Source organism: Epinephelus lanceolatus, chromosome 15 (genome assembly GCF_041903045.1).
Source record: "Epinephelus lanceolatus isolate andai-2023 chromosome 15, ASM4190304v1, whole genome shotgun sequence".
NCBI lineage: Eukaryota > Metazoa > Chordata > Actinopteri > Perciformes > Serranidae > Epinephelus > Epinephelus lanceolatus.
The window spans coordinates 4,292,771-4,318,462 of NC_135748.1; the positions used below are offsets into that span (position 1 = coordinate 4,292,771).

General features: G+C 39.6%; 2 protein-coding genes across 5 annotated transcripts in view; both read right to left on the reverse strand.

The window, feature by feature from the left end:
- Positions 1–14,712, reverse strand: part of ak7b (adenylate kinase 7b) — a 39,571-nt gene extending 24,859 nt beyond the window's left edge. Inside the window, exons 1-10 of one of the 3 annotated variants that reach the window (XM_078174864.1) lie at positions 14,303–14,712; positions 13,922–14,086; positions 11,313–11,421; positions 6,769–6,863; positions 6,063–6,164; positions 5,899–5,982; positions 4,855–4,943; positions 4,571–4,661; positions 3,654–3,731; positions 1,804–1,953 (exon numbers count right to left, since the gene is read on the reverse strand). In XM_078174864.1, coding sequence (XP_078030990.1) covers positions 1,804–1,953; positions 3,654–3,731; positions 4,571–4,661; positions 4,855–4,943; positions 5,899–5,982; positions 6,063–6,164; positions 6,769–6,863; positions 11,313–11,421; positions 13,922–14,086; positions 14,303–14,506 — 1,167 coding nt within the window. In that variant the 5' untranslated portion in view covers positions 14,507–14,712. The remainder of the gene's footprint in view (positions 1–1,803; positions 1,954–3,653; positions 3,732–4,570; positions 4,662–4,854; positions 4,944–5,898; positions 5,983–6,062; positions 6,165–6,768; positions 6,864–11,312; positions 11,422–13,921; positions 14,087–14,302) is intronic. The other 2 variants (XM_078174863.1, XM_033642327.2) reach the window with 2 other exon arrangements.
- A 1,206-nt stretch (positions 14,713–15,918) lies between these two features.
- The window catches only part of galcb (galactosylceramidase b), a 40,542-nt gene continuing 30,768 nt past the window's right edge, over positions 15,919–25,692 (reverse strand). For both annotated transcript variants that reach the window (XM_078174866.1, XM_033643239.2), the window contains exons 14-17: positions 18,257–18,437; positions 17,932–18,095; positions 17,606–17,682; positions 15,919–17,001 (exon numbers count right to left, since the gene is read on the reverse strand). In XM_078174866.1, coding sequence (XP_078030992.1) covers positions 16,855–17,001; positions 17,606–17,682; positions 17,932–18,095; positions 18,257–18,437 — 569 coding nt within the window. In that variant the 3' untranslated portion in view covers positions 15,919–16,854. The remainder of the gene's footprint in view (positions 17,002–17,605; positions 17,683–17,931; positions 18,096–18,256; positions 18,438–25,692) is intronic.

The window sequence follows — 25,692 nt, forward strand, 5'->3', positions numbered from 1 at the left end:
AAACAGGCAGTTACGTCGAAATTTCGCCTCTGGGCAAGCATGTCATCAGTGAAATGGATCATATAATGTCATGGTGGTGACTTTAAAACTTCAGCATAGAGGACTTTTATTGCAACTTTCGTTTCTGTCTGGTTTCTGTTACCTTACCTTCAAAATTACCGCTGGCTTACCGGAGCCTCTCCTGCTCCTTCTGAGCTCTGTGTCTCAATGTGACATGATGTGAAAGCATGCACAGGCATCAGTGTTGATTGGCTATCACTTGTGCCGTGTAACCAATCAGAGGGGGCTGTAGGCGGGACATTGTTACAAAGCCCAGTGCAGTGGGGACTGCAGGCAGGGAGAGAGACGGCTGTATCAGAGCCAAAGGAGCAAGTTTTAAAATACATTTATTTGATCGGTTATCGATGAAAAAACGTCCGATGCCAATTATGGTAAACAGTAGGTTGTGTTTACTCGCACACTGTGCGCCTAAATCATTTTCCCAGTTCGCACATATATTTTAGAGGCCAATGCGAGTGAAATGCTCGCACTGTAGATCACTTCTGCCCATGCCGGACAGAAACTTCCCCTCGCCGGAAATCCGGCCCTGTGCCGGAGAACTTTAACCCCTGCCATCTGCCCCACACCACTTTTGCAGGCCTTCTTCCACTTCTTGTGTGCACGTGCGAATTTGTCCCTCACGTTCTTCCAATCTTTTTTTACAGTTTCGATGCTCTTTCCCATTGCCATCGCTATCTCTTTCCATGCATTTTCTACTGCTATTTTATTAGAGTACTAGAACAGTCATATAAATGGGGGTGTGCCTGTACAAGGTCGCACAGTTTTTCCTCCTCACCCGCCATATTTCATACCTGCTTCTTCTGTGAATAACAAAAAGTGGTTAATTTCAAGTACGTCGCTTGCATTATCACCCCCGCTGGCAACACATGGTATTAGACGCGTCGCGTATCAAAAAAATGGACAACACATTTTGAGACGCAAGCACGGATCATGGCGGCCAATGCATCTTGATGCGTCACAATGCGTTAGCGCCTGCATGCCTTTGCGTCGACTATGAAACGGCCCTATGGTTGTAAGTTTGAGCCCTGGGTGATGTAGAAAAAATATACTAATGCCTAGTCAGGCAGACATTGTGCTGTGTGGATTAGAGACACGTGATTTCCAAGAGCCTGTTAACACCTGGTGTTAAATTGTGTTTTGGTGATCCAAACACAAGTGGACAGCCGAGACACATCTTCTTTCACACCTAGGACTATCATGCATCTCCAGCTGACCAACTGTGTTCAGATTTTGTTACTGTCTATGTTACTTACGATAGAAGGTCAAAGGGCCCCACACAAAAACATTAAGTCCACATTCTCGGTGTGCTAACCGCTTGCTCATCATGTTAGTGGTTTTATCAGCACAGTTGGAGATATCATTGTCAGCAGAATTCCACACATCTCCTTCCAGGGCTCAACGATGGACAGTTAAGCAACACTGCATCCAACTATTAGTAAAATGGGCAAATTATAGAGCATCATCACGGTTTCACCATGACAACCACCTGCAGTGAGGACATAGTCCTTTTTGAAGACACATCAGGACATCTTAGTGTTTACACTACAAAATATATGTGGTCAAATCAGTCCCAGACCATGGGGCAGTTCTGCCAACAGATCCTCCTGTATCTCTTGTTCCTCCACAAAATGCCTAGTCCAGACTCACTGCTGCACAGCTATGATTATGATTTAAATAGTTCTTGTTTTGTAACACGTATTCTTTGGATAAGGACAGGTTTCTGTTTTTTGCTTTGGGACCTACCAGTAGTCCTCTGGTCTGCTTGTACTCCTCTACCACCAGGTCTATGTTCTCCACCAGTCCAGACTCGCACAACCAGCTGATAGAGTACAGTTCCTTGAGATGGACAGCCTCCATGTGTAGGTTGACCAGCAAGGAATCAATTTCCATTACCTGTCAAGGGGAAACAACAAGTCAATAGATCTTAAAGGAATGATTCACCATTTTGGGATATAAATCTTATTCACTACTTTTTTTTCCTAAAGTGAGATGACAAGATGGATATCAGTCTCATGTCTGCGTTCAGTACAGAGTCAGGACGTGTTTAGCCATCCTAGGCACACAGACTGGAGGCAGGGAGAAACAACCAGCCTGGCTCTGTCCAAATTTCTACCAACAACCAAAGTTGATCTACCAACTCTACAGCTAACATGTTCTATTTCCTTTGACTGATCTGTACACAAACAGAAATAAAAAAATAAAACATTAGGGTTTTAGGGCTGAAACTGTTTCTTGACAAACTCCTGCTATAAGGCAAGTTGCCAGATATGGTCAGAGAGCACAAGTTTTGGTCTCTTTTTAGGCACACTGGCACCAAATCTGGCCATCTTACTGTGATGTTAAGACTCCAGAAAGCTAAACACAGTCACTGTGCTCAGCTGTTGTTTGTCAAGAAAATGTTCCAAAAGCCCCAAAAAGCAAAAACATTTTTTCATTTTGTTTTGTAGATTAAACTAACCACATAAAATGTGTTGTTGGTAGCTTTAGGATTGTTGATGGGTGTATCTTTAAACATTGGACAGAGCCAAGTTTTCAGCTAAGCTTGCTTCAAGGCTTAATGCTAAGCTAAGCTAATAATGTCCCAAGTCAAGCTCCAGCAGCACACACACAAGATGTATGTCCATCTAGTTTTTAAGGCTTTGTAAGCAATAGTGAGGTAAGACTGTAAAAAATTCAGTGTAATCTGTGACATAAAAACAAACTCACCTGAGCACTGCAGTAAAACACCGTAAGACTTCAACTAAAAGGCTCGTCCTAATTAAACGCCTCGTTCCTTTTACTAGCCCGGTGTGGCTACACATTTTGAAAAATAAACACCTGTCTCAATTAGACGTCTGGTCTGGTTGCCAAGCAGTTCAATTTTATAGAAGTTCTATGGATGTATAAAAGCAGTTGTTGGCTACCCACTCAAGCTAACATTTGTTACATGTTCAAATTGCACATACAAATAAAAATATTTAAACTTTGTTTAACATGGAGATGTTACACATTGTTAGCTCGGTTAGATTCTCCATGATTCAATTGTTCAGTTCTTTTTAGCCTGTAGACTGTAATTCATTCAGATATACCGCCATGACGAAAGAACAAGTGGTGACTGCCTACCTCTGAAGCTGTCATACAGTCAGAATATGTGTCCATTCCTAGATTACCCTGTAATTTATTCATATTCCTTGAGTCAGTAAGGGTCCACCAATCAAAGAATCAAAGGGGTTTTTCATAAAAATTAATCCACGTTGTGAATTTTGTTTTAACGGAATACAGTGGTGTTGTAGTGTCGCAGTGCTGTAATCCTCAATTGCTGTAAAATGAGTGTCATGAGTCATGACACTCTCTCTCTGATGCCTTGAGCTAGATCAAATGAATGATTCATAACTGATATATTATTCAAAGCCAATTCTTATACATGTAATATATATATTGGTTAAAATAAACAATTTGATCATGTTCCCCATCTTAACAGTTAAGTTTAAAAGGAATTAAAGGCCTTACCCATATAGACTTCTGTCCCAAATATAAGTTTGTTGACTTCAGTGATTTAATTAAATAATAGTCCGGGCTTTAATTGAAGAAAAATTTAAACAGGTACAACATACACTCAAGTCTTGTGTTAGGAAGGCTTCCTCAAATGGCCTTTTCTGGATCTTCCCTGGTCCAAGTGAAGAAGCAACTGCCTAGTAGAGAAAGAGCTCACATGTCATTATATCTGCATATAGGAAACATATCAAGCATTTATTTAACAAGGCCGAGTATACTGTATCAATAGTGTTATAAGAACTGAGACCTACAGTGTGTCTCAAACCTCATACTTCTGTACTAAACAGTTAGTATTTTGAGGGCACAAGTGTGCAAGGTAGGTTCACACTGCATAGTACAGGAAAATGCAGTGTAGGGCTGGCGCACTCAAAACGGTCCAAAAGGTGAGTGTGGAACGATGGACACCTGTCACACTCAACAGTCACCATCTTTGTGATGTCGCAGAGGCTACATTACAAACTTCTCAACTTTTGACATGGTGGCTGGAGACAACGAGGAGCCTGTCAGGACTTGTTAAATAGAAGCTGTCAGTAATGTTTGTCGGGTCTGTAATGATTTGGTACTTCAAACAATAATGCGAGTGCTAACGTTAGCTTGCTAGCTTACGTTAGCATTCACTAGCTAGCTAACTTGTTCTGAGCTACAGCAGTACATTTTAATCAGCACTGATGTTATGGTTTATGTGTGGGCTGAGATAGTGGTCATATGTTGGCGATAACGCGACACACAAGAGGAAGAGATTAGTGCACCGTGCAAGAAGTACGTAGTGTACAGTGTACTGCATTGAAGTATACTAGCAGAAGTGTGTGATTTGGGACACACTCACTGCGTTGTTTGTGTACAATTGGGCTATAAATTGATCAATAATTCTTAAATATATTGTTTTGTTTTTACATTACAGGCTTTATTCATTTTCAACCCACTGACGAGGCTTGTGTCTTTGGCAGAAGATTTCTTGATTAGTTGCTCCACACACCTTCACAATGTCCTCCATGGTATTGTTGGAATCATCCACAGCTAACAGGTAATACGGCTTGGGCTGATGTTCTATCACATTCTGAATCACACTTAAACACAAAGAAATCACATTGTTTAAAGCACATGTATATTTCCTTTAGATATCAATGTTGCCACTTTAAGTCAATCTGGGTCTGGTTTTGTAAAGCCTTTAGTAGTACAGGGTGCTGTGCAATCTATAACCTCATAGCTGTCAAAAGAAGCTATTAAGAAAAAAATAGTACTAATAATTGTTTGTCCTACCATGCCAGGTCGTTGATGTGAATCGTAGGGACGATGTTGTTGCCGTCTCCAAAGACAGGTATTTCCTGTTCTTGTCCCAGCCATGATGTCTAATAATACAGATTATTTCAAATAATTATATCTGGGCCTGAGGCCCCGTTCACACAGAAAGCCTTTTGCAGGTTGCAAAACACAAGGTGCACTGCACTGCATTTTTTCTAAAAATTGAATGCCACCATTAAAAAACCCTTGCTGTGCCTTTTATTGTTGCCAGACAGCCACCCCATCACCTCCTTACCATAACCTTCCTGTGTAATCAATCTACCGTTTACTTTTATATATTCTTTTTATTTTATTAATTTGACAGTAATCTGCCTCTCAAATCATCCGACTGGACAATGGAAAAGAAGCGGAGATGACATGGGGAGCTCTTCCGCTCTGAGTTGAAGTTTTTTCAACTCTAGTTCAGAGTGCTTCAAAACGTGAGGTGCGTAGCAACACAAAAACAGTGAGCAAAAAGCTTAATTCAGTAACAGTTACAAAAAGCTACCACCAGCTGCTGAAATGCTGTCTATGTGACTAGGGCCTGAGGATGGTGATGCCTGTTGGGATTTAGGCCTAATCCACATGGACACAGGTACTTCTTTTTCCCTCCTTCTTTTTCAAAAAAAACAACAACAAAAAAATCCCCTCCATACACACTGACCTCTGTAGTGAATTCTGACGCCTCTGTACCTCAATAAAGTGGAAGAATAATTGTACATTCATGTGTAAACATGTAAAAAGTCCTGTTAGCAAGGACAGAATCAGCACTATTCAGACTACTTCTGCCATTGCATGAAACGTCACCTCACAAAGGAGATAATGGCGCACACACTGATGTAGCAAACCAAAAACTCTGTATTATCTGTCTCCACGTCAACACTGAAAGCAGAGTTTCTAAAAGTCTTTCTCCAAATCAAACTTTTAGCTTCAGTGATAAATAGAGATGTCTGTATAGTGTAAAGATAAAATGGGTCCTGTTGACATTTACAGCAACAATCTCCAGTTGTCTTCAAGCCTCACCTTGAAAAAGAAGTGGAAGGTCTGTTCTCCCATCCCGTACTGAAGTCCTGACGCCACCACGTATGTCGAGAACAATGTCCTGTTCTGAAAGCAACAGCCATGTGACAAGGCCATACGTGACAATCACGTCTCCAATACAAAATATAAAGGAATGTGAAACTCACAGTTTTGCCCATTTTGACCACTCTCCTCTCCAGGTCAATGTGTGGCTTAAAATTGGGATGTGCTCTTCTTCTCCAGAAGATCTCATCAGTGACTGGGACATCCTGTTACATACACAGCAACAACAACACAGGCAGCAACAGGAATGCTACTGACAACAGTATCAACAGAGCCGATGAGTGAACTGAGCCAGGACACTGTCAAAATTAGCTGTAATTCATTGAGGTTTCAATAAAAACAAATTTTAAACACTCACAGATAAATTATATTTTTAATTCACATGAAATAAAAAATAATCATGACTGATGTAATAACTTTTATTTAATTTATGTATTTATTTATTTATTTTCTAATATTATTAACAGTATATATAATGAGGTATTTAACAGTTCCGCTCATCAATTTATCTAATACAAATAGCAAAAGAGGAATCAGATCTGCTGCACCTCTCTCCTTCACTCTGTTGTAAGTTTAACATGTTAGGTAATTTGCTGATGGTCAGACAAAAATGATAATTAAAGAAAATGTTCTGTGATGGGCAGTTAAGTTATTGTTTGACATGTTATAAATTACACGATGGGACTAATCCACAGCAAATGACATAAATGCACAAATGCACAAATACATTCCAGTCCTAAGGCCTATACGTACAATATGTGATAAGGGAATAAAAGGGAATTGTATATTGTACTGTATGTATCCACTTACATGATTGACTGGCTTGCTGCACGCCCAGGTCATCACTGTGGAGACGAGGATGAACATCTTCGGTCCAGAGAAATGGCTCATTTCATTATGGAGAGCTATAAATACAACACAAGAGGACTCATTACCTGATTAATTGTGGTATTCTTATATGTATTTTTCTAACAATGTGTAATATCTATAAAGAAATATCTGCATGTCGACAGGACAGGATTTTGATATCGGAAGTGTTCAGGATTCCATATGTCGTCCAAGTGTAGTATTGTCAGTCATATCTGAATGGCAAATTACAGGCTGTGTGGATTGAGTATTTGCTCAAATTAGGGATGCACCGAAATGAAAATTTGTGGCCGAAGCCGAAGCCGAATAATATTAAACGCTTGGCCGAATACCGAGTACCAAATACCGAATATCGTTGTTTAGTTTTTCATTCGTTTTTGCAGATGAACCCCCTCCAGATTAGTGTTGTCATGGTACCAAAATTGGATCCCACTGTACGATACCAATGAAAATATCATGGTTCTGAGTAGTATCACGATACCACAGCGAAAATGAGGCAGATGTGCCTTTTGTCATTTATAAAAAGATAAATCACTTTTCTATAATACATCAATGATATTTCAATGGAATAAATTACTTATTGACTTATTCATACTTCAAAAACAGCATCAATAAGTGATTAACATAGGGGGGATCAAAATAAAATAAACAAATAAAATAAGAATCAACCAGCCACCCTCCTCCCCTTCATAAGTAAAGAACAGTCCCTAAAGTGCGGTGAGGTTTGTGGGCCGTGAACGGCTTGTTTCTCCTCTGACACATCACATACCTGTGTTCGGCTGGCTCAGCTGTTCAGGTACTTCTGGGCAGTCCACACGCCAAGAAGAGGATATTATGGGAGCCGACTTATCTGTCGCCGGTAAGCCGATGGTCACCATATTTGACAGGAATACATCACTGTCTGTGTCTGTGACCCCTGTTCAACCCACAATCGGTGGGATTCGCCTTTCGTTTCTGCTGCTGGTTGAAATCTGTAGGCTGCTCGCACAGCGTGCTGAATGATTTAAGCCTATTTTGCTCGCTCAAAACTATTTTTAGTCACAAATGCGAGTGTGGTGACGGGCGGATCGCCACACTGCCGACATTTTACTCGGCCTGTCACGGCACGCTGTTTGATTGCGTTATCAAAACACGCCGCTATTATTCGGCCTTGCTTTTAACTTATTCCACCGAATACTGAATGTGTGTTTTTTTGCAATATTCGGCCGAATATATTCAGTTACTGAATATTCGGTGCATCCCTAGCTCAAATACAATCTTAGAATGCCTTAGCTATCATCTGACAACGAGTTAGCTTTATATTACCTTTTTGAAAGATGTATCTGCTTTCATAAGCAGATATCTATTTATCGAGATTAGTGGAAATGACCGGTACACAGAAGAGGAAGTTTTGTCCCAGATATATGCTGGCTACACAGGATCTCTTGAAATAACTGCCACCTGCCCCCCAAAGGCTTACTGTGTTCAGACTGACAATCGATTGGTTCAGAGACTGGGTCGTGTGTAGGCTGCAGACCACCTCTCTGCAATATACTGCTTAAATAAAAATGCAGATATGCAGACTTTCTTTTGGGGCAATGTTAGGTTAAGAGGTCCTTCTTAAAGGTAAAAGTAGAATTACAGGTCCCACGGTTGCATGCCTCATCGCACCAGTCAAGTTTCTCTTACAGTTTACAGTTCATCATTGAGTCCAACTTAACATTTGGGCCAAATGTGAAGAAATTCCCTTGAGATGTTCTTAAGATATTGTGTTCACAAGTATGGAACGTACATACGTACAGACAGCCCAAAAAAATAGTGTCTCCGGCCATGGCTATCACCAGCGTGGACGCATAAAAAACATGAATTCACACAGTTGAAAACCATATTATTTTCACATTTTATCCATGGATAACATGTTACTAAACAGAACAGAAAGTACTGATACAGTAGTAGACAGCATTTTAGGTCACTTTCTCAAACTTGGAGAGGGGGGCCCAACATGGTGCGATATTAGACACCGATGTGGTTTTTGGAACTGGGGCCAAATGATTAATCACATTCAAATCCACATTGCAATGTAAGAGAATGCAATTTTCAAACTGCAAAAGCTGTGATGAAAAAACAAAAGTTTTTTTAATGCTTCACAATGTTACCAACCAGAGGGCTGGAACACTGCCCTACATTCCACCTGACATGTGAATAAGATAAGAAGAAAACAACTTTGAAAATGCCACAAATGCCTTGTTAACATATTATATGTTGTATGTTGTATGTTAACATATTATATGTTAACAAGACTTGAAGTTAAAAGTTTATATATTCTACTGTGATTGAAGGTTTTTACAATTCAATTAGTCTCGCTCACCAGACCTTTCTCAAGAAAAAAAAGGTCTGGCTGGGCCGACTCTCACTTTATGATTGGAGAAAAAAATGCCCCGGCTGCTTGTATTTCTTTCAACCAATCACAATCGTTCTGGGCGGTGCCACAGCAACCGTGCGCTTGCAAAAATATTGTCGGGGGGAAACAGGTTTTGGTGTAACACGCCCTCAAAAATATCGCCTACAGGACGCGAACCATGGCAGAAAAATGGCTACATCCCCGCAAGATCAAACACTGCAAAAGTTAGTAAAGGACATGTTGAAAACGGTTGAAAACTGCTACACAACCAGAGGTGGTAGGGCGGGACTTCAGCGGGTGGCTCGTTCCGCCCAATGAGAGGCTGATCTATGCAGCGAACTTCCACCCACTCAGACTACAATTTAATAGTTAAATAAAGATGTGCATATTCACATCAAATAATGTATTAAAGCAACATTGACCTTTCTGGAAATTTAAAATGTAAATGAATTCCACCAGAACTAAAAACTCATAATTATACCATTCTCGCATGATTCTAAGAAAACTCCGACCAATCATTGCATTTGGACCGAATGCAATGATTGGCCAAGCATCCTGTCTGTCTTCCGCATGTGGAGGCCTCCAACTGACGTAACTACTTGCGTAACACCTCCCGGCTCTGCTTTCGAGTGATGGCGAAGACTGATGCAGCTTCATCTTGAGATAAAAAGGGCCGAGATGGTCGCAGAGTTTCTGCTGGACAGGTATTTTTAGTTTGTCTCTAATGTAACATAGGCTATAACGTTATACATGACTACACAGCATTCAGTTGCTAAATGTTAGCCTACTGTAGCCTAACGTTGCCTGAACCTCTGTGTTATCTTCCTTGTTTGTTGCCAGTCACCAGTACTATATAACGTTAGCATTTATGTTATCTTATAAAACTCATCAGTAATCACTGACCCCAGATAAGTTTCAAAACTCTGGGGTTGCATTTGACTGTGCAGGACATTATATGACGACACAGCATCCAGTTGCTAATTGCTAATGTTAGCCTACTGTAGCATAGCCTCTGAAACATTAACGTTATCTTCCTTGTGCGTTTCCACTTATTAGTAACGTTATTGCTACTATCTAACATTAGCACTGTAACCTTATTCTAAAACTCATCAGTCATCACTGACTCTGGTTGAGTTTTAAAATGTGTTCAAATGTTAATGTTCAAATTCTTTCGAAGTGCTGTGTGAAATGCAAGAAAGGTAAGAGTAGCTTTAATTCATTTCATTTCACCATAATACGCAGGCCTGGCTTACATGAAAGAGCAGTTTATATGTTGATTGTATTCAATGTTGTGTTGGTCATATGGCTTATTGCTTGTGTATAGTGAATTATGCAGAAGAGAAGGAACTTTTTTTAATCTCATACTGAATCACAATCGCAACATTAGTCTAAATAAATAATTATTTTCCCTTATCTTTCAGCCCTAGTTGAGACTGATGTCTTGATATTAGTATTTACTGTAGTAGTTCTGAGAGCAGACAGAGAGTCTCCCATGGGGCTGTATCTGTGAGTATCATTATGAGAAAATATTCATGTGATACTACTGGAAAATAATTTCAAAAGTAATGGGTACCTTGCCCAGAGTGTCTACTGGTATCGATGACATAGTAATGGTAGCCTACCAGAAGAGTTCTTAATGCAGTCAGCATGGTAAGGGACTGTTCATTAAACAGAACAGAAATTATTGTTGGATTTTCAAATTTCTGACAGTCCTTGAACACATCATGTGCAATGAGGGCTTCTGTCAATAAATAAATAAATAAATATCAAATCTGAGCCTAAAATAGTGATATTTCATCAAAATCATTTTATTCTACGTTTCATTTTAAATTTGGCAACAATTTAACCATTTGCACAAACTAACCAACATGCACAACAAAAGTGAAAAACCAAGGCTTTTTTCCAGCTTCTCCGGGGAAGGTCAAATTACAAAAGAAAAGTCACACCTCAGCCACCCCCTTCCTCTGATAAGTAAAGAACAGTCCATAGATACTGTAGATGTAGTTAAAGACATTCAACATAATGTGTATGAACAGTCTGAAGAGAAGAAATGAATGACCAACCTGTAACCCTACCAACCACCCAACAGAGACTGACAACCACTGACCTGAGACAGCCCAGAGGGCTTCTTCCACCTGCTCAGCATGCTGGGTAATGTTGTAGATTACTACATCACAGTCCATCAGTTTTGAAAGTAGTTCATCTCTGTTCAGTTGCTTTCATACAAACAGGAAATAAAAGGAGACATGTCAGAAGTCATTGATTTGAACTTTATCTTAAAGGGGAACACCTCCTAGGAATTCCAATATGTTATTTCAATGGCCAAAGAAAGTTAAATCAATATAAGCAAACATAAATTACTCTCCCTGCGATGGCATAGTATACAATCTGGACCTGCTCCATAGACAATGAATGTTTGTTTTCCTTTTTATACCCAAATGAGCTTCATTCTATTGTAGTGTTCTCAGTCCTGAAACAGAAAATGTATCCAAATAGTCAGAACATTCCCCTAGCTGCTCTGTGTCATCTACAACATATTTCACTATTCATTGTCTGTGGAGCAGCTCCAGTCTTTACATCCTGTAACAATGGTTCCCAACTGGTCCAGCAACGAGGTCCATATTTCTCCTTAGTCATTAGTTTAAGGTCCACACAGTTAAATATATTCAGCTGTGTCATACTTTTGTTTGGCCATGTCATCAAACTAATTTGCTGTCTCTAATAAGTAGCTGTCCATTATTGGCTGACTCAACACCAGGGAACAGCGTTTCAAAATAAAAGCTTAGATTGAGAAATTTGCTGTAGGCCCTACTTCAAAATAAAGACATTAAAACTAGTAAAGGAAGTGTCAGACTACATACTGGAACCTCTCACCCATATTCTAGGCCGATCTTTGGCAACCGGTGTTGTTCCCAAAGAGCTAAAAAAAGCAAAAATTGTACCATTGTTTAAAACTGGTGATCAAAGCAATTTCACAAACTATCGACCTATATCCATTTTACCTTGTTTTTCAAAAATCCTTGAGAAGTTAATTTACAGTAGAGTATTAAAACATTTACAAGAAAATAATATCTTATACGAACATCAAAATGGATTTAGAAAGCACAGTTCTACTTATATGGCACTTTTACAGCTCATAGATAACATACAGGCAGCTACTGATATTAACAACTATTGTCTAGGTATTTTTTTAGACTTATCAAAAGCATTGATACCGTTAATCATGATATTTTGTTTGCTAAATTACAATTTTATGGTTTTCAAGATGACACACTGAAGTGGCTAATTAGTTACATGGGCGAGAGAGAAGTATGTAGTAATGAATGGTTGTGCATCTACCACTGTTAATATAACGTGGATTACCACAAGGATCTGCATTAGGACCTTTATTATTCCTTATTTACATTAATGTCTTTTCATCAGCTTGTAAAGCTTCACTACCTATTTTGTTTGCTGGTGATATGAACATGATTTTATCACACAGTGACCTACACACCCAAATAAACAACACAAATGCAAGATGGTTTAAAATTAATAAGCTCTCATTAAATGTCAAAAAGTCCAATTTTATAATCTTTGTAGGTAGAGGTAAGAGATATCAGAGGGATCATGCTGGAGTTTCAATAGAGGGAAATAAAATTTCTCAAGTCTCTTACATTCAATTCTTGGGGATCCAAGTGGATGAGAATTTGAATTGGAAAAAAACATATTAATTTCATTCATACAAAAATTGTGAAGTCACTTGGGATCATCAGCAAACTTCGGAGGTTTATAAATGCATCTTGTTTACTGACCTTATATTATACCATGATTTATCCTTATTTAATTTATGGTAATATTGTTCGGGCGAACACTTACCCCTCCAAACCTTCATAAACTTTACTTGCAGCAGAAGTGTTTTGTACGATTGTCAACTTTTTCTAACAACAGATCCCTCTGCCCCTCTCTTCAAAAAACTGAATATCATGTCTGTGTACAACATCAATATTCATCAGATATGTGTTTTTATATATAAATACATGTTTTCACCCTGTTCTTTACCATCTTCTTTTTAAAAAAAAATTTCATGTTAAATTCCCAATTTCATTCTTATACTGCTAGACAGGTTGATTATCTTCATCTTCCTTTTTATAAAACAAAACACGACCAGTTTTCCCTCAGATATCATGGTGTGCAAATATGGAATGCTGAAAGACATATTGTTATGAGCTCATCATCTTTAAAACATTTTTAAAAGGAAGTGGTCATTTCACCTAATTCATGAAGTTTATTTGTGTATGCCTCTTTTGACTTTTGAGAAAGGTGAGGTCCCTCGTATAAGCCTGTTGGCTTCTTGACCTCTCCTGACACATTTATTTTTATCCTTTAATTTGGTTTTCTTTTAAATCTCTTATGTGTACAAAATAAAATAAAATAAACCATCTGTGCGTCACTTGCGGTCCATTCAGAATGGACCCACGACCCACTTTTGGACCATGACTCAACAGTCGGTAGCTAATGCCCTATGACATCATGAGTTTCAGCACTCTAGATTTTGGACCTGGGAGAGTTGCTCATGTTTACAAATATTTTGGGATATTTTAAACCATAGGAATAACGTACAAATTCTGAAAATGGATATAGTGCCCCTTTAAGTAGATTAATAATGTTAATTTGCAGTGGCTAACTCACAGTATCATTATACAGTTACTGCACAGCCTTTTGTCGAGCACTTACGAAATACTCCTCCAGGACATACGGTCTGTCCTCATCACATCTGTCAGAGACAGTTCCAACAATGTGAAAAGCTCGTGCTCTGCTGTGGGTCACTACTGTGTCCTCCATACTGTCCACCTGTCCATCAGGATCAACAGTTGCCCCAACCACACATTCACACAAAAACTGCAAACGACAAACATGGAGACGTCAGTTATGTTGCTGACCAAAGCTGCTCACTAGCATGTGCAAAATCTAGGCTACCTCAATTTCCTGCTATGTTAACTGTTAAGCTACAAACCTTCCAATGACTGGTAGCCTAATTAACGTTACTAACTTACTCACATTAACACTAACACAGCTGCTACTGAATTCTGACATTTCACAGTGAAATATATTTACCTTGGCGATACATTTAGAAGCGTATGAGTCGATGTTGTTGATAAAAACTCTTTTAGGTGGGTGTCTGAGTTTCTCTATCCTCGTCTCCGCCATTGTAGCCCGTTTACAACCTTTAGCAAGTGCAGTTGGTGCCCCGTTGCCATGGAGCTGGCCCTCTCGCGCAAAACACCTGCCGATAAGCGAAGCTTCTCCGCTCGACAGCATCCGGAAGTGCAGAGATCTCAAACAAACTGCCCGGCAGATTTAAAGCAAAATGACAATTTAAAATCTGTTTCTGGGTCGTCCAGTAGGGTAGGGCAGGCATCCCATAGCCTACACAAAGGCAATATCCTTGCCGCAGCGGCTGTTGGTTCGATCCCAGCCTGCAGCCCCTCGCTGCATATGTCACTCCCCTCTCTCCCCCTTCATGCTGAAGTACTATACTCTCAAATAACAATCTTAAAAAAAATCTATTACTGTCGGGTAGAGGTGGAAACACTAACAGACATCGTGTGAAATATGTATGTCTCCATGTAGCATCAATTTATCACAGTCAGGGATGGGCAAAAATACATCAAAATGTATTTTGATACAAAATATAGAATACCCCTCAAATAAATGTATCAAAATAAAATAGGCTACAAAACACTGGTGCCAGCAAATGTATCAGAATAAAATACATGTATTTTGTATTTTCAAAATACTTGTTTTCTTTTTCTTTTTAGCAGCTCCCACAACTCTATAGGTCACTCTGTTGGTCGGTCGGTCCACAAAGCTTTTCGTGAATAACTCAAAAAGTCCTATCATCACCATGATACAGTAGCCAGACCCAAACATAAATCATGCATCAAGCCAGTTGACATCTGTCACACAAACTGTCTTTTCTTGAGAAAGGTCTGGTGAGTGAGACTAGTCACACTCAGATAAAATATTTACCTTGACAGACAATCTGTTGAACTTGGAAGAAGTGAGCAGCAAGGTAGTCTACTGGTAGTGTGGGTCCATCCACGTGAGCAGCATGCCTGGCAAGTCAAGTCTAGTCTAGCTGTGCTGTGAACTGTCCACCAACGGTCTAGCTAAACAGCAGCAAGATACTGTAGCTACTGTAGCTAGTTAACTTGTTTGCTGTCTAACTCGGAGCCTTTGGAGCCCTGTGTTCAACTTTTAAAGAGAAAAAAAGCTAGGGATATGTAGGGTAGCCTAAAATATTATTTATTCATTCAGATTTAGATTCGACAACTTTATTGATCCCACGAGGCAATTCATTTGTAGCATACTCATCCCAAGCATCAACCACAACATACAATTTTCTATGTTATGCACAGTCCAGTAAAACAGACCACTAGGTCATTGAATGGCAAGTTTAAAAAAAACATATAGATAAAATATTGTTACATCCAATATTACAAGAATTTGTAGCCTATTATTTTTTTTGATTCGTGGAGAAAGTATTTTGAGTATTTTATATACAAAATTACTCCACTCAAAAGTATTTTGTTACAAATTACATTTGCTTTTTATCGGCCTTATCAAATACAAATTACAAAATACTCAAATGTAATTGAAATACGTATTTTAAATACAAGTAATAGAAATACTGCCCATCCCTGATCACAGTAATGCACATAATGCAGGGCTGTCAAACTAATTTTATTCCATGAGCCATATTACAGCCAAAGATAATCTGCAGTGGGTCGCAATTGAGATCATTCCATAATAATCTTTGAATAACAACATCTCAAGATGTCTCCCTTTCTTTTAGTGTACATAAGTATAAAATGTCCATCCATGTATAGAACTAATGATGAACACCCTGAGATCTCGAGAAAAATTTCAACACTGTATCTCAATTGTTCCACATTCAGTCAGTCTATCACTCACTGTCATCACATATGCATCTTCACATACATTTTTCCTCCTGTGTAGTCATACTGGCATCACCAAACTGTGGAAGCTATTGAGGAAGCAGGTTCAATTATCCCGACTTACAAACCTATTAGCCTTCACAAGTGCACCGATGTTAGGTGTGCAAAGTCATCCAGTGGACTGGACCGGACCCTTTGGTGGGCTGGTTCTGGCTGTATGTTTGACACCCGTCATAAAAAATTTAACTTTAATCCACCATTTGCATCAATGCAAAGCAGCCTTACCAGAGTCTTGGGTACTGAAGACTATATCCCAGCATGAACCCTACACACAGGTCCCAGATCCATTATCTATCTTAACCACAGGCTTCATGTACAATCTATGATTTTAATACACAAGACCTGGCCACAGTTTGATGTGATGTAGACTCAAGGACACCCTTGATTCTCTTATGGCCATATCAGTGTACTTGGCCTCAGTTAGGGAGCATGATTGTGAAGGTTCTACCCTGCACTCCAACAAATGTTCACAATTTCATCAGATAGAGTACCTAGGTTAGTGAATGTTGAAGCCAAATTAACTCCTTTTGTGCCCAAGACTTTTAATAACTTCACAGAAAAAACAATCTGATCATTTAGCACACCTAAGTATTAATAAATTAATCACAATATTCAGTGCACAGTGTAAAGCATTATTTCACAGTGGAATCAATATTCTGCTGCCACAGCAAAGTTATCAAACTGAGCCAGTTCAAAGGAGTGTGTCCCTATAGCAGCCCAGCCATTCTTTGGTGTCAGTACTACAGCATTCTTCCACAGCAGGTATCCATTAAGCAGCCCTGATGCATACTGACCCTGCAGGAGAGAGGGAGCACAGTGACACATTTACTGCACAAACTTAGACAGTGTATCTCTTTATCTGCTAGCTCATCCTGACAGTCAGTCACATGCATGTGGCTGAGAGGTTCAGTTACCTTGTGATTACATTGTAACCAACATTAACAACCATTACTACAGGTGCACTCAGCTCCTACAGAGAAACACCTGAGTCAGTCTATGGAGATTAAGCAAGATTGTTTACTAAGAAACATGTTTATGTTTCCTTATTAATGGGACTTTATTGCATCCTGCTCAATAAACCAAGGCTCTCAGCTGTCTATATAACCTTTAACTTTCTACAACACTCTCATGTTGGACTACAACTATTATTTTTATTGTCAGTAAATCTGCTGATAGTAAAAAGGCTGCTATGTGAAATTCTGATCTAATCAAATTATATCTAATCTTATCTCAATGTCCTGAACTGCAGAGTATTTCCATTCAGTTAAGCTGCTATTCTGTCTGGGTTCCATAGCTCATCATATCAACTTGCCAAAAGCCATAGATTTGAATAGGACAAATAACAGACTTGTCAGTAAAAATCCTTTCCAGACATTAAAAACCTTATGTCTACACTTACATGCACAGTGAGTGATAAGGTGTGCCAACCATATGCTCGGATACCAGACTGTCCCTCTGCGAGTACAGATTGTCCAGCTGTTGACAAAAGAAGAGAACAAATCAGTCTGGCACAGTGATCAGGGGTACAGCAATAACACCTAACTGACCATGGAAAAAACACATTGCTGGTTTGGTCTTTTTATGGGATTTGTGGCAAATAAAAAACATACATTATCGCCTGCCTTATTCTTTAAATGTCACAATGGCACTTCTCCCTTTACATATTTCTTCATTTTTGGTCTCCATAATAACAAATGTCTTGATGAAGAGGGTGATACTACTGACCAAGGTCATTGGTAACTTTGTATGTGCCATCTGCAAACACCCAGTAGAAGACTCCCTTAGCGCTGCGGATTGACTGGCCTCCTTTATCCACCCTGGCTGCTATGAACACACCACCAGTCTTAATGCTCTCCATGAAGACATCACATGTAAGTGTCAGGTTCTGCCTGGAGAAACAACAGGGTGTTAGGTTGAATAGATAGCTGGCACACACCTGGACTTTAGAACAGTTAAGTTAGTATAGGTATGTGCCAAGTTATATTCTCTTAGTGGGACACCAGTGCTGAAAGTGAACACTATGAGGTACTTTAAGGTACCATCACCTCACCACTGATAGTCGCCTATGACACTGATGGTCTGGTCGGCATCAGTCGCCCATGTGATGGGTCTCTCAGTCAGAACCTGTCGTAAGGTGAAGACGTGAGGTCCAGGGTCAGTCATGTTGATATAGTATTCAAACACTCCCGTCTGGTCAGCAAAGTATGGAGCCTCTGAGAAAGGAGGGTCTCCTACAGAGGGTCAGATACAGAAATGGAGAAGATGGACTTTATTAATCCTCTAGGGGAAAGTCAATGTTTTCACTCTAGGGCTGGGCGATATGGCCTAAAAAAAAAAAAAATCTCTGATTTTTTTCATAACAAATCCGATCCCCGCCCCCCCATAAAGACCAAGTTAAAGCCTCAGTGTGTAAAAATGGTGAGTAACAGTGACATCAGCGGTCAAATTCTAGATTGCAGGGCTCACTCGCGCTCACTTGCTCACCCCTTCCGTCGGGTAAGTGACGGTGGCCTTGTAGGACAGAAAGCCTAGCGTAGACAGAGATGGCATCATCCACGAGTTTTTCAAGTTTTTCCAGGAGTAGGCCTATCTAGCGATGAGGAGAATATTTATTTAGGAATCTAAACCATGCTTAATGGCATGTTTGGGATTGAATGAGTATAGGTAGGGGGGCAGGGTGCGAGTGTGACGGGGATGAGAACTGTGTGAGTGCGGGTGCTGGTGTGTGTATGAGCGAGCTGGAGGAGAGAGCAGGAGTGCACAGTTGGAGTTACAGCTAAGTTCTTGTTTGTTGGTTGTTTTGGCATGATTAACTGTACTGTTCAGTAATAAACAGTGGTTTGCCGAACAACTGCGTCATCCTTTCCACACATCCTGGCGGACGCTACAATATGTTATAGCTTACCAGTGACATATAGGTTATCTGTGAGATATAACGTTAAGTTAGGAGTGTTTTATCTCTAATTGTTTGGTAACACGAGCAAACATTAGCACAGTAATGCTAAAATAACATGTTTTATGTGATAGCCATGGCACAGTGCGGCAAATATAGGTTGGTACGATTATAATATATGCGTCTCCAGAGTGTTCTTCCACAGGAGTTGTTTCCACCTGGAATAAGCAACGCTGATATCCACTCGCGTTTTGTCCCGTCCTCGCTTATCTGATCTTCTTCTTTTATTTGATGGCGTGGTTTCCCTCTTACGGGGCAAAACATGTGTGTGGTCCTCCATTTAAAGTGCGACAGAATCATAAAAGTACAAAGCAGGTTCACGCAGAAACGCCCCGGATTGATCTTCACCTTAACCGTCTCCAGTGACGGCAAGTTCAAGGTAAAAGCGAAAGGCGAAGCGCGTATATCCCTTTCGGCCACTGTATTCAAATATGGCGACGCAAGAGGGCATCCTCCAGCATACCGAGCCCTGCCTGTGTATATATAGAGAAATCATTCTAAGCCTATAAGAAAGCTTCCATTTGTATGTGAATTGCATTACACTTTAGTAAATATATATTTATGAAAGCAATAGTTGGTATTTGCTAATAAACAACCACGTAAATTACACATTGTAACTTTAATTTTATTTAATTTTATTTTCTATATAGCGCCAGATCACAACAGAGGTCATTTAAAGTTACCTTTCCTATAGAACAGGTCTATACCCTGTCCTTTTATTAAACAAACTCAATAGCCTTATGTTATTTATCTTATTTACACAATGGCATGTCATTTCTGTCTCTACATGGTGCACGTTTACAATCCTCCTCCCTTCTCTGTGTCGCGCACAGTGGAGTTCGGCCACGATGCGTGCGCATGCGCGCACACACACACACAAACACACACACACACACACAAATTTTAAGCAGTAATTTTTGTAAGTCAGTGTCATTTTGAGCATAAGATTTGACTTTTATTAAAATGAGAGACCTAAGTTTTCCAGGTTGATATTTGGTGTAATGTCTGTGGTCTACTTGAACTTGCATGGTCATGCAGGTTTGGGTGACATTTCCTGCAAATCTTGCATCTTAAATCATTCATTTTAACTTCAATAATGTTCACAGGAGCCAGACACTTTATTCACATCCATGAAGGAGTGTGTACGTCGCTGCATCATATTCAAGCGGGGACCTGTGTCGTTTTGTACAAGCAAAGAGGGGACTCGAGTCAATATGTAAAATCTATCTTTTTTGTTATAGAGTCAGACTTCGAAACAAGATTCCATACATGAAGTCTTCTTTAAAGGTCTGCATCCTGATTAAGGTTAACTCCATCGAGACACTGAATATTTCAGCACCCTATGAGGTCTTTTTATGATGGATCTGAGAGAGGCATTAGCAGTTAGTGTAAATATCACATTTTTGCCTACAATATGGGATCTGTGATTCATATCCAAATAGATTAGTTTTTCCCTTCAAGATAGATTCATGCAATGCAAGATTTCTACATAATGTGTATTTTCCAGAAAATTTGTTGTATACACAATTCATACAAATACAAACATACAAATACAAAACAAAGTGTATTCCTATAAATACAGCTTTTTTAAGTCTTCCTTTCTTCAGATTTTTAAGTACTTATTCTATTATCCTATAGGTTTGGGTTAAGCACAAAGTCACTTTCAAACAATGACTTAATTGACATCCAGTGCTTGTGAAACGTAGGAAGAGGAAGGTTTTCCTTTTTGACTGAGAAGTTTTATAGGTCCACTCTGATGTCCACTTAAAGTCTGATAAAAGTTATACTAGTTGTTTTCTTTATTCTGTTCATTATTCTGCTGCTCTCTAGATGGCCCTTCAGTTTAATATAGTCTAAAGCTTGAAATCAGCTAGTAAAGAATATTCACCAAAGTTGGGCCTTCATGATTTGTTACAAAAATAAAACATATCATGGTTCAAGAGGGTATTATGTTGAGAATTTTATTTCTTTCTCATACAGTACAGGCCAAAAGTTTGGACACACCTTCTCATTCAATGCGTTTTCTTTATTTTCATGACTATTTACATTGTAGATTCTCACTGAAGGCATCAAAACTATGAATGAACACATGTGGAGTTATGTACTTAACAAAAAAAGGTGAAATAACTGAAAACATGTTTTATATTCTAGTTTCTTCAAAATAGCCACCCTTTGCTCTGATTACTGCTTTGCACACTCTTGGCATTCTCTCCATGAACTTCAAGAGGTAGTCACCTGAAATGGTTTTCCAACAGTCTTGAAGGAGTTCCCAGAGGTGTTTAGCACTTGTTGGCCCCTTTGCCTTCACTCTACGGTCCAGCTCACCCCAAACCATCTCGATTGGGTTCAGGTCTGGTGACTGTGGAGGCCAGGTCATCTGCCGCAGCACTCCATCACTCTCCTTCTTGGTCAAATAGCCCTTACACAGCCTGGAGGTGTGTTTGGGGTCATTGTCCTGTTGAAAAATAAATGATCCTCCAACTAAACGCAAACCGGATGGGATGGCATGTCGCTGCAGGATGCTGTGGTAGCCATGCTGGTTCAGTGTGCCTTCAATTTTGAATAAATCCCCAACAGTGTCACCAGCAAAACACCCCCACACCATCACACCTCCTCCTCCATGCTTCACAGTGGGAACCAGGCATGTGGAATCCATCCGTTCACCTTTTCTGTGTCTCACAAAGACACGGCGGTTGGAACCAAAGATCTCAAATTTGGACTCATCAGACCAAAGCACAGATTTCCACTGGTCTAATGTCCATTCCTTGTGTTTCTTGGCCCAAACAAATCTCTTCTGCTTGTTGCCTCTCCTTAGCAGTGGTTTCCTAGCAGCTATTTGACCATGAAGGCCTGATTCACGCAGTCTCCTCTTAACAGTTGTTCTAGAGATGGGTCTGCTGCTAGAACTCTGTGTGGCATTCATCTGGTCTCTGATCTGAGCTGCTGTTAACTTGCGATTTCTGAGGCTGGTGACTCGGATGAACTTATCCTCAGAAGCAGAGGTGACTCTTGGTCTTCCTTTCCTGGGTCGGTCCTCATGTGTGCCAGTTTCGTTGTAGCGCTTGATGGTTTTTGCGACTCCACTTGGGGACACATTTAAAGTTTTTGCAATTTTCCGGACTGCCTGACCTTCATTTCTTAAAGTAATGATGGCCACTCATTTTTCTTTAGTTAGCTGATTGGTTCTTGCCATAATATGAATTTTAACAGTTGTCCAATAGGGCTGTCGGCTGTGTATTAACCTGACTTCTGCACAACACAACTGATGGTCCCAACCCCATTGATAAAGCAAGAAATTCCACTAATTAACCCTGATAAGGCACACCTGTGAAGTGGAAACCATTTCAGGTGACTACCTCTTGAAGCTCATGGAGAGAATGCCAAGAGTGTGCAAAGCAGTAATCAGAGCAAAGGGTGGCTATTTTGAAGAAACTAGAATATAAAACATGTTTTCAGTTATTTCACCTTTTTTTGTTAAGTACATAACTCCACATGTGTTCATTCATAGTTTTGATGCCTTCAGTGAGAATCTACAATGTAAATAGTCATGAAAATAAAGAAAACGCATTGAATGAGAAGGTGTGTCCAAACTTTTGGCCTGTACTGTAAGTATTGTTAATTTGACTTGACTTTTTAATTCATCCATGCTGGAGTGTGATTATCGCTCTATGCTATCCAAGAGGGAACTTGTGTCATTCTGTGCCAGCAAATAGTGGACTTGTTGTGGACCTGTTGTTTCATAAAGTATAATCCTATATGTACAAAACAAAGTGTATTCTTATAAATACTGCTTTAAAAAAAATCTTTCCTTTCTTTTGATTTTTTAGTATTTATTCTGTTATCCTGTGGTTGTAGGTCAGCACAAAGTCACTTTCAGTAATTGAGTTGATTGACATCCAGTGTCTTGGGAAAACTAGGAAGAGGAGGGCTTTACTTTTTGACTGACAAGTTTTAAATGTCCACTCTGATGTCCACTAAAAGTCTGATAAAAAGTAGGGATGCACCAAATATTCAGTAACCGAATACATTCGGCCGAATATTGCAAAAAAACACACATTCGGTATTCGGTGGAATAAGTTAAAAGCAAGGCCGAATAACAGCGGCGTGTTTTGATAACACAATCAAACAGCGTGCCTTGACGGGCGGAGTAAAATGTCAGCAGTGTGGCGATCCGCCCGTCACCACACTCGCATTTGCGACTAAAAATAGTTTTGAGCGAGCAAAATAGGCTTAAATCATTCAGCACGCTGTGCGAGCAGCCTACAGATTTCAACCAGCAGCAGAAACGAAAGGCGAATCCCACCGATTGTGGGTTGAACGGGGGTCACAGACACAGACAGTAATGCATTCCTGTCAATTACGGCGGCCATCAGCTTACCGGGCGACGGAGAAGTCGGCTCCAATAATATCCTCTTCTTGGTGTGTGGACTGCCCAGAAGTACCTGAACAGCTGAGCCAACCGAACACAGACCGTACGTGATGTGTCAGAGGAGAAACAAGCCGTTCATGGCCCACAAACATCACCGCACTTTAGGGACTGTTTGTTACTTATGAAGGGACTTGTCAGGGGAGGAGGGTGGCTGGTTGATTTTTATTTTATTTATTTATTTTATTTTGATCCCCCCTATGTTCATCACTTATTGATGCTGTTTTTGAAGTATGAATAAGTCAATAAGTAATTTATTCCATTGAAATATCACTGATGTATTATAGAAAAGTGATTTATCTTTTTATAAATGACAAAAGGCACATTGCCTCATTTTTGCTGTGGTATCCTGATACTACTCAGAACCATAATATTTTCATTGGTATCATACAGTGGGTCCTAATTTTGGTACCGTGACAACACTAATCTGGAGGGGGTTCATCTGCAAAAACTAATGAAAAACTAAACAACGATATTTGGTATTCAGTACTCGGTATTCGGCCAAGCACTTAATATTATTTGGCTTCGGCCACAAATTTTGATTTCGGTGCATCCCTAAAAAAAAGTCTGAAGCCTGGCTATTTTATTTCTATCATTATTGTGGTTGTTGTTTTCCTTTGTTTTTTAAAAATTGTTAACTATTCTGCTGTCCTCTGGATGCCCCTTTATTTTAATATCATCCAAAGCATGAAAGTAGTTAGTAAACAAATTCACCAAAGTTGGGCCTTAATGATTTGTTACAAAATTAAAACATATCATGGTTCAAGAGGGTATTATGTAGAGATTTTTATATCTTTCTCATAAGTATTGCTACTCTGACTAATTTCTTTAATTCATCCATGCTGGAGTGTGATTATCGCTCTATGCTATCCAAGAGGGAACTTGTGTCATTCTTTGCCAGCAAATAGTGGACTTGTGTTGTTTCATAAAGTATAATCCTATGTGTGTAGAGTGAGCACAAAATTAGATTACATTCTTTTTTAGTTTTTAGTTTTATACCACTGAATAGTTAGTAATTATTGAAAATAATGTAAAGTGGTGTACAAATGTATTGAAAAAATTATTGACATTGAGTGCCTGTGAAAACGAGGTCAGGTGAGTATTTTTGGACTAAACTTCACAGGTGTAGTCAAAGTGTGATGTCAAATTAGTTTTTAGTTATTAATTAAAAGTGAAAGGAAAGGATTACTGCTGACCATTTCATACATAATTGTTTTTTGTTTTGTTTTGTTTTTTCTATTTTTCATCCTTTTTAGATTCATAAATATTGTGCTGCCTTTTGGGTAGCCCTTTATTTTAATAGTGTTGAGCATAAAACTTCCACCAAAGCTTAGCCTTTATATTTTGTTACAAAAACATAATGTAAAAAATCATGTTTCAGGGGACTAGTTGCTTCACCAAGTTGGCAGTTTAATAGGCCATTTACATACGAATAGACTTTCGGTGGCTGCAAGCCATTCACACTATGGGGAGTGTTAAAAAGCAATGTGTGTGACTGAGGCGTTAAAATCCTGGCTCCAGCCAGCAGAGGCACTGCTGAGTATGCACTTAAACACTCACACACCTTCAGGTCCCCTCTTGGCAAAATTTAAAAAAAATTCGCCAGAGGAGTTTAGACATGATTTTATCATGATTTAAAGCATGACCAAGAGGGGACTTAAAAATTGTCCCGTTGACCGTCAAGTCCCCTGTTTGTGAGTGTGTAACGACGTGGAAGTCCACTGTTAGATATGTTCGCAAGAGCACAGACACAGGTGAGCACACACACACACAGACACAGGTGAGCACACAAGAGCGCTGAAGAACTCGTTCCCTTTCTTGGGGGAGGGCTTAGCCCACTCTGAACTACGGGAGCCCAGCGGGGAGCGTCAGTGGCGGATTTTAAAGAGAAACTCCATTTTCATTAAAACAAATCAACCTAAACTACAAATTCGAATTAATCAATAAAATTGATCTATCGCCCAGCCCTATTTCACTCTGTTTTGATGTACACACAAGCCCGAAATCCTTGACGGTGAAGTGGCACCTCTCCCACTACTAGTCCACACTCCATACTTGGTCTGATGGGGACTTGAACCGGTGACCCTCCCGTTCCCAACCCAAGTCC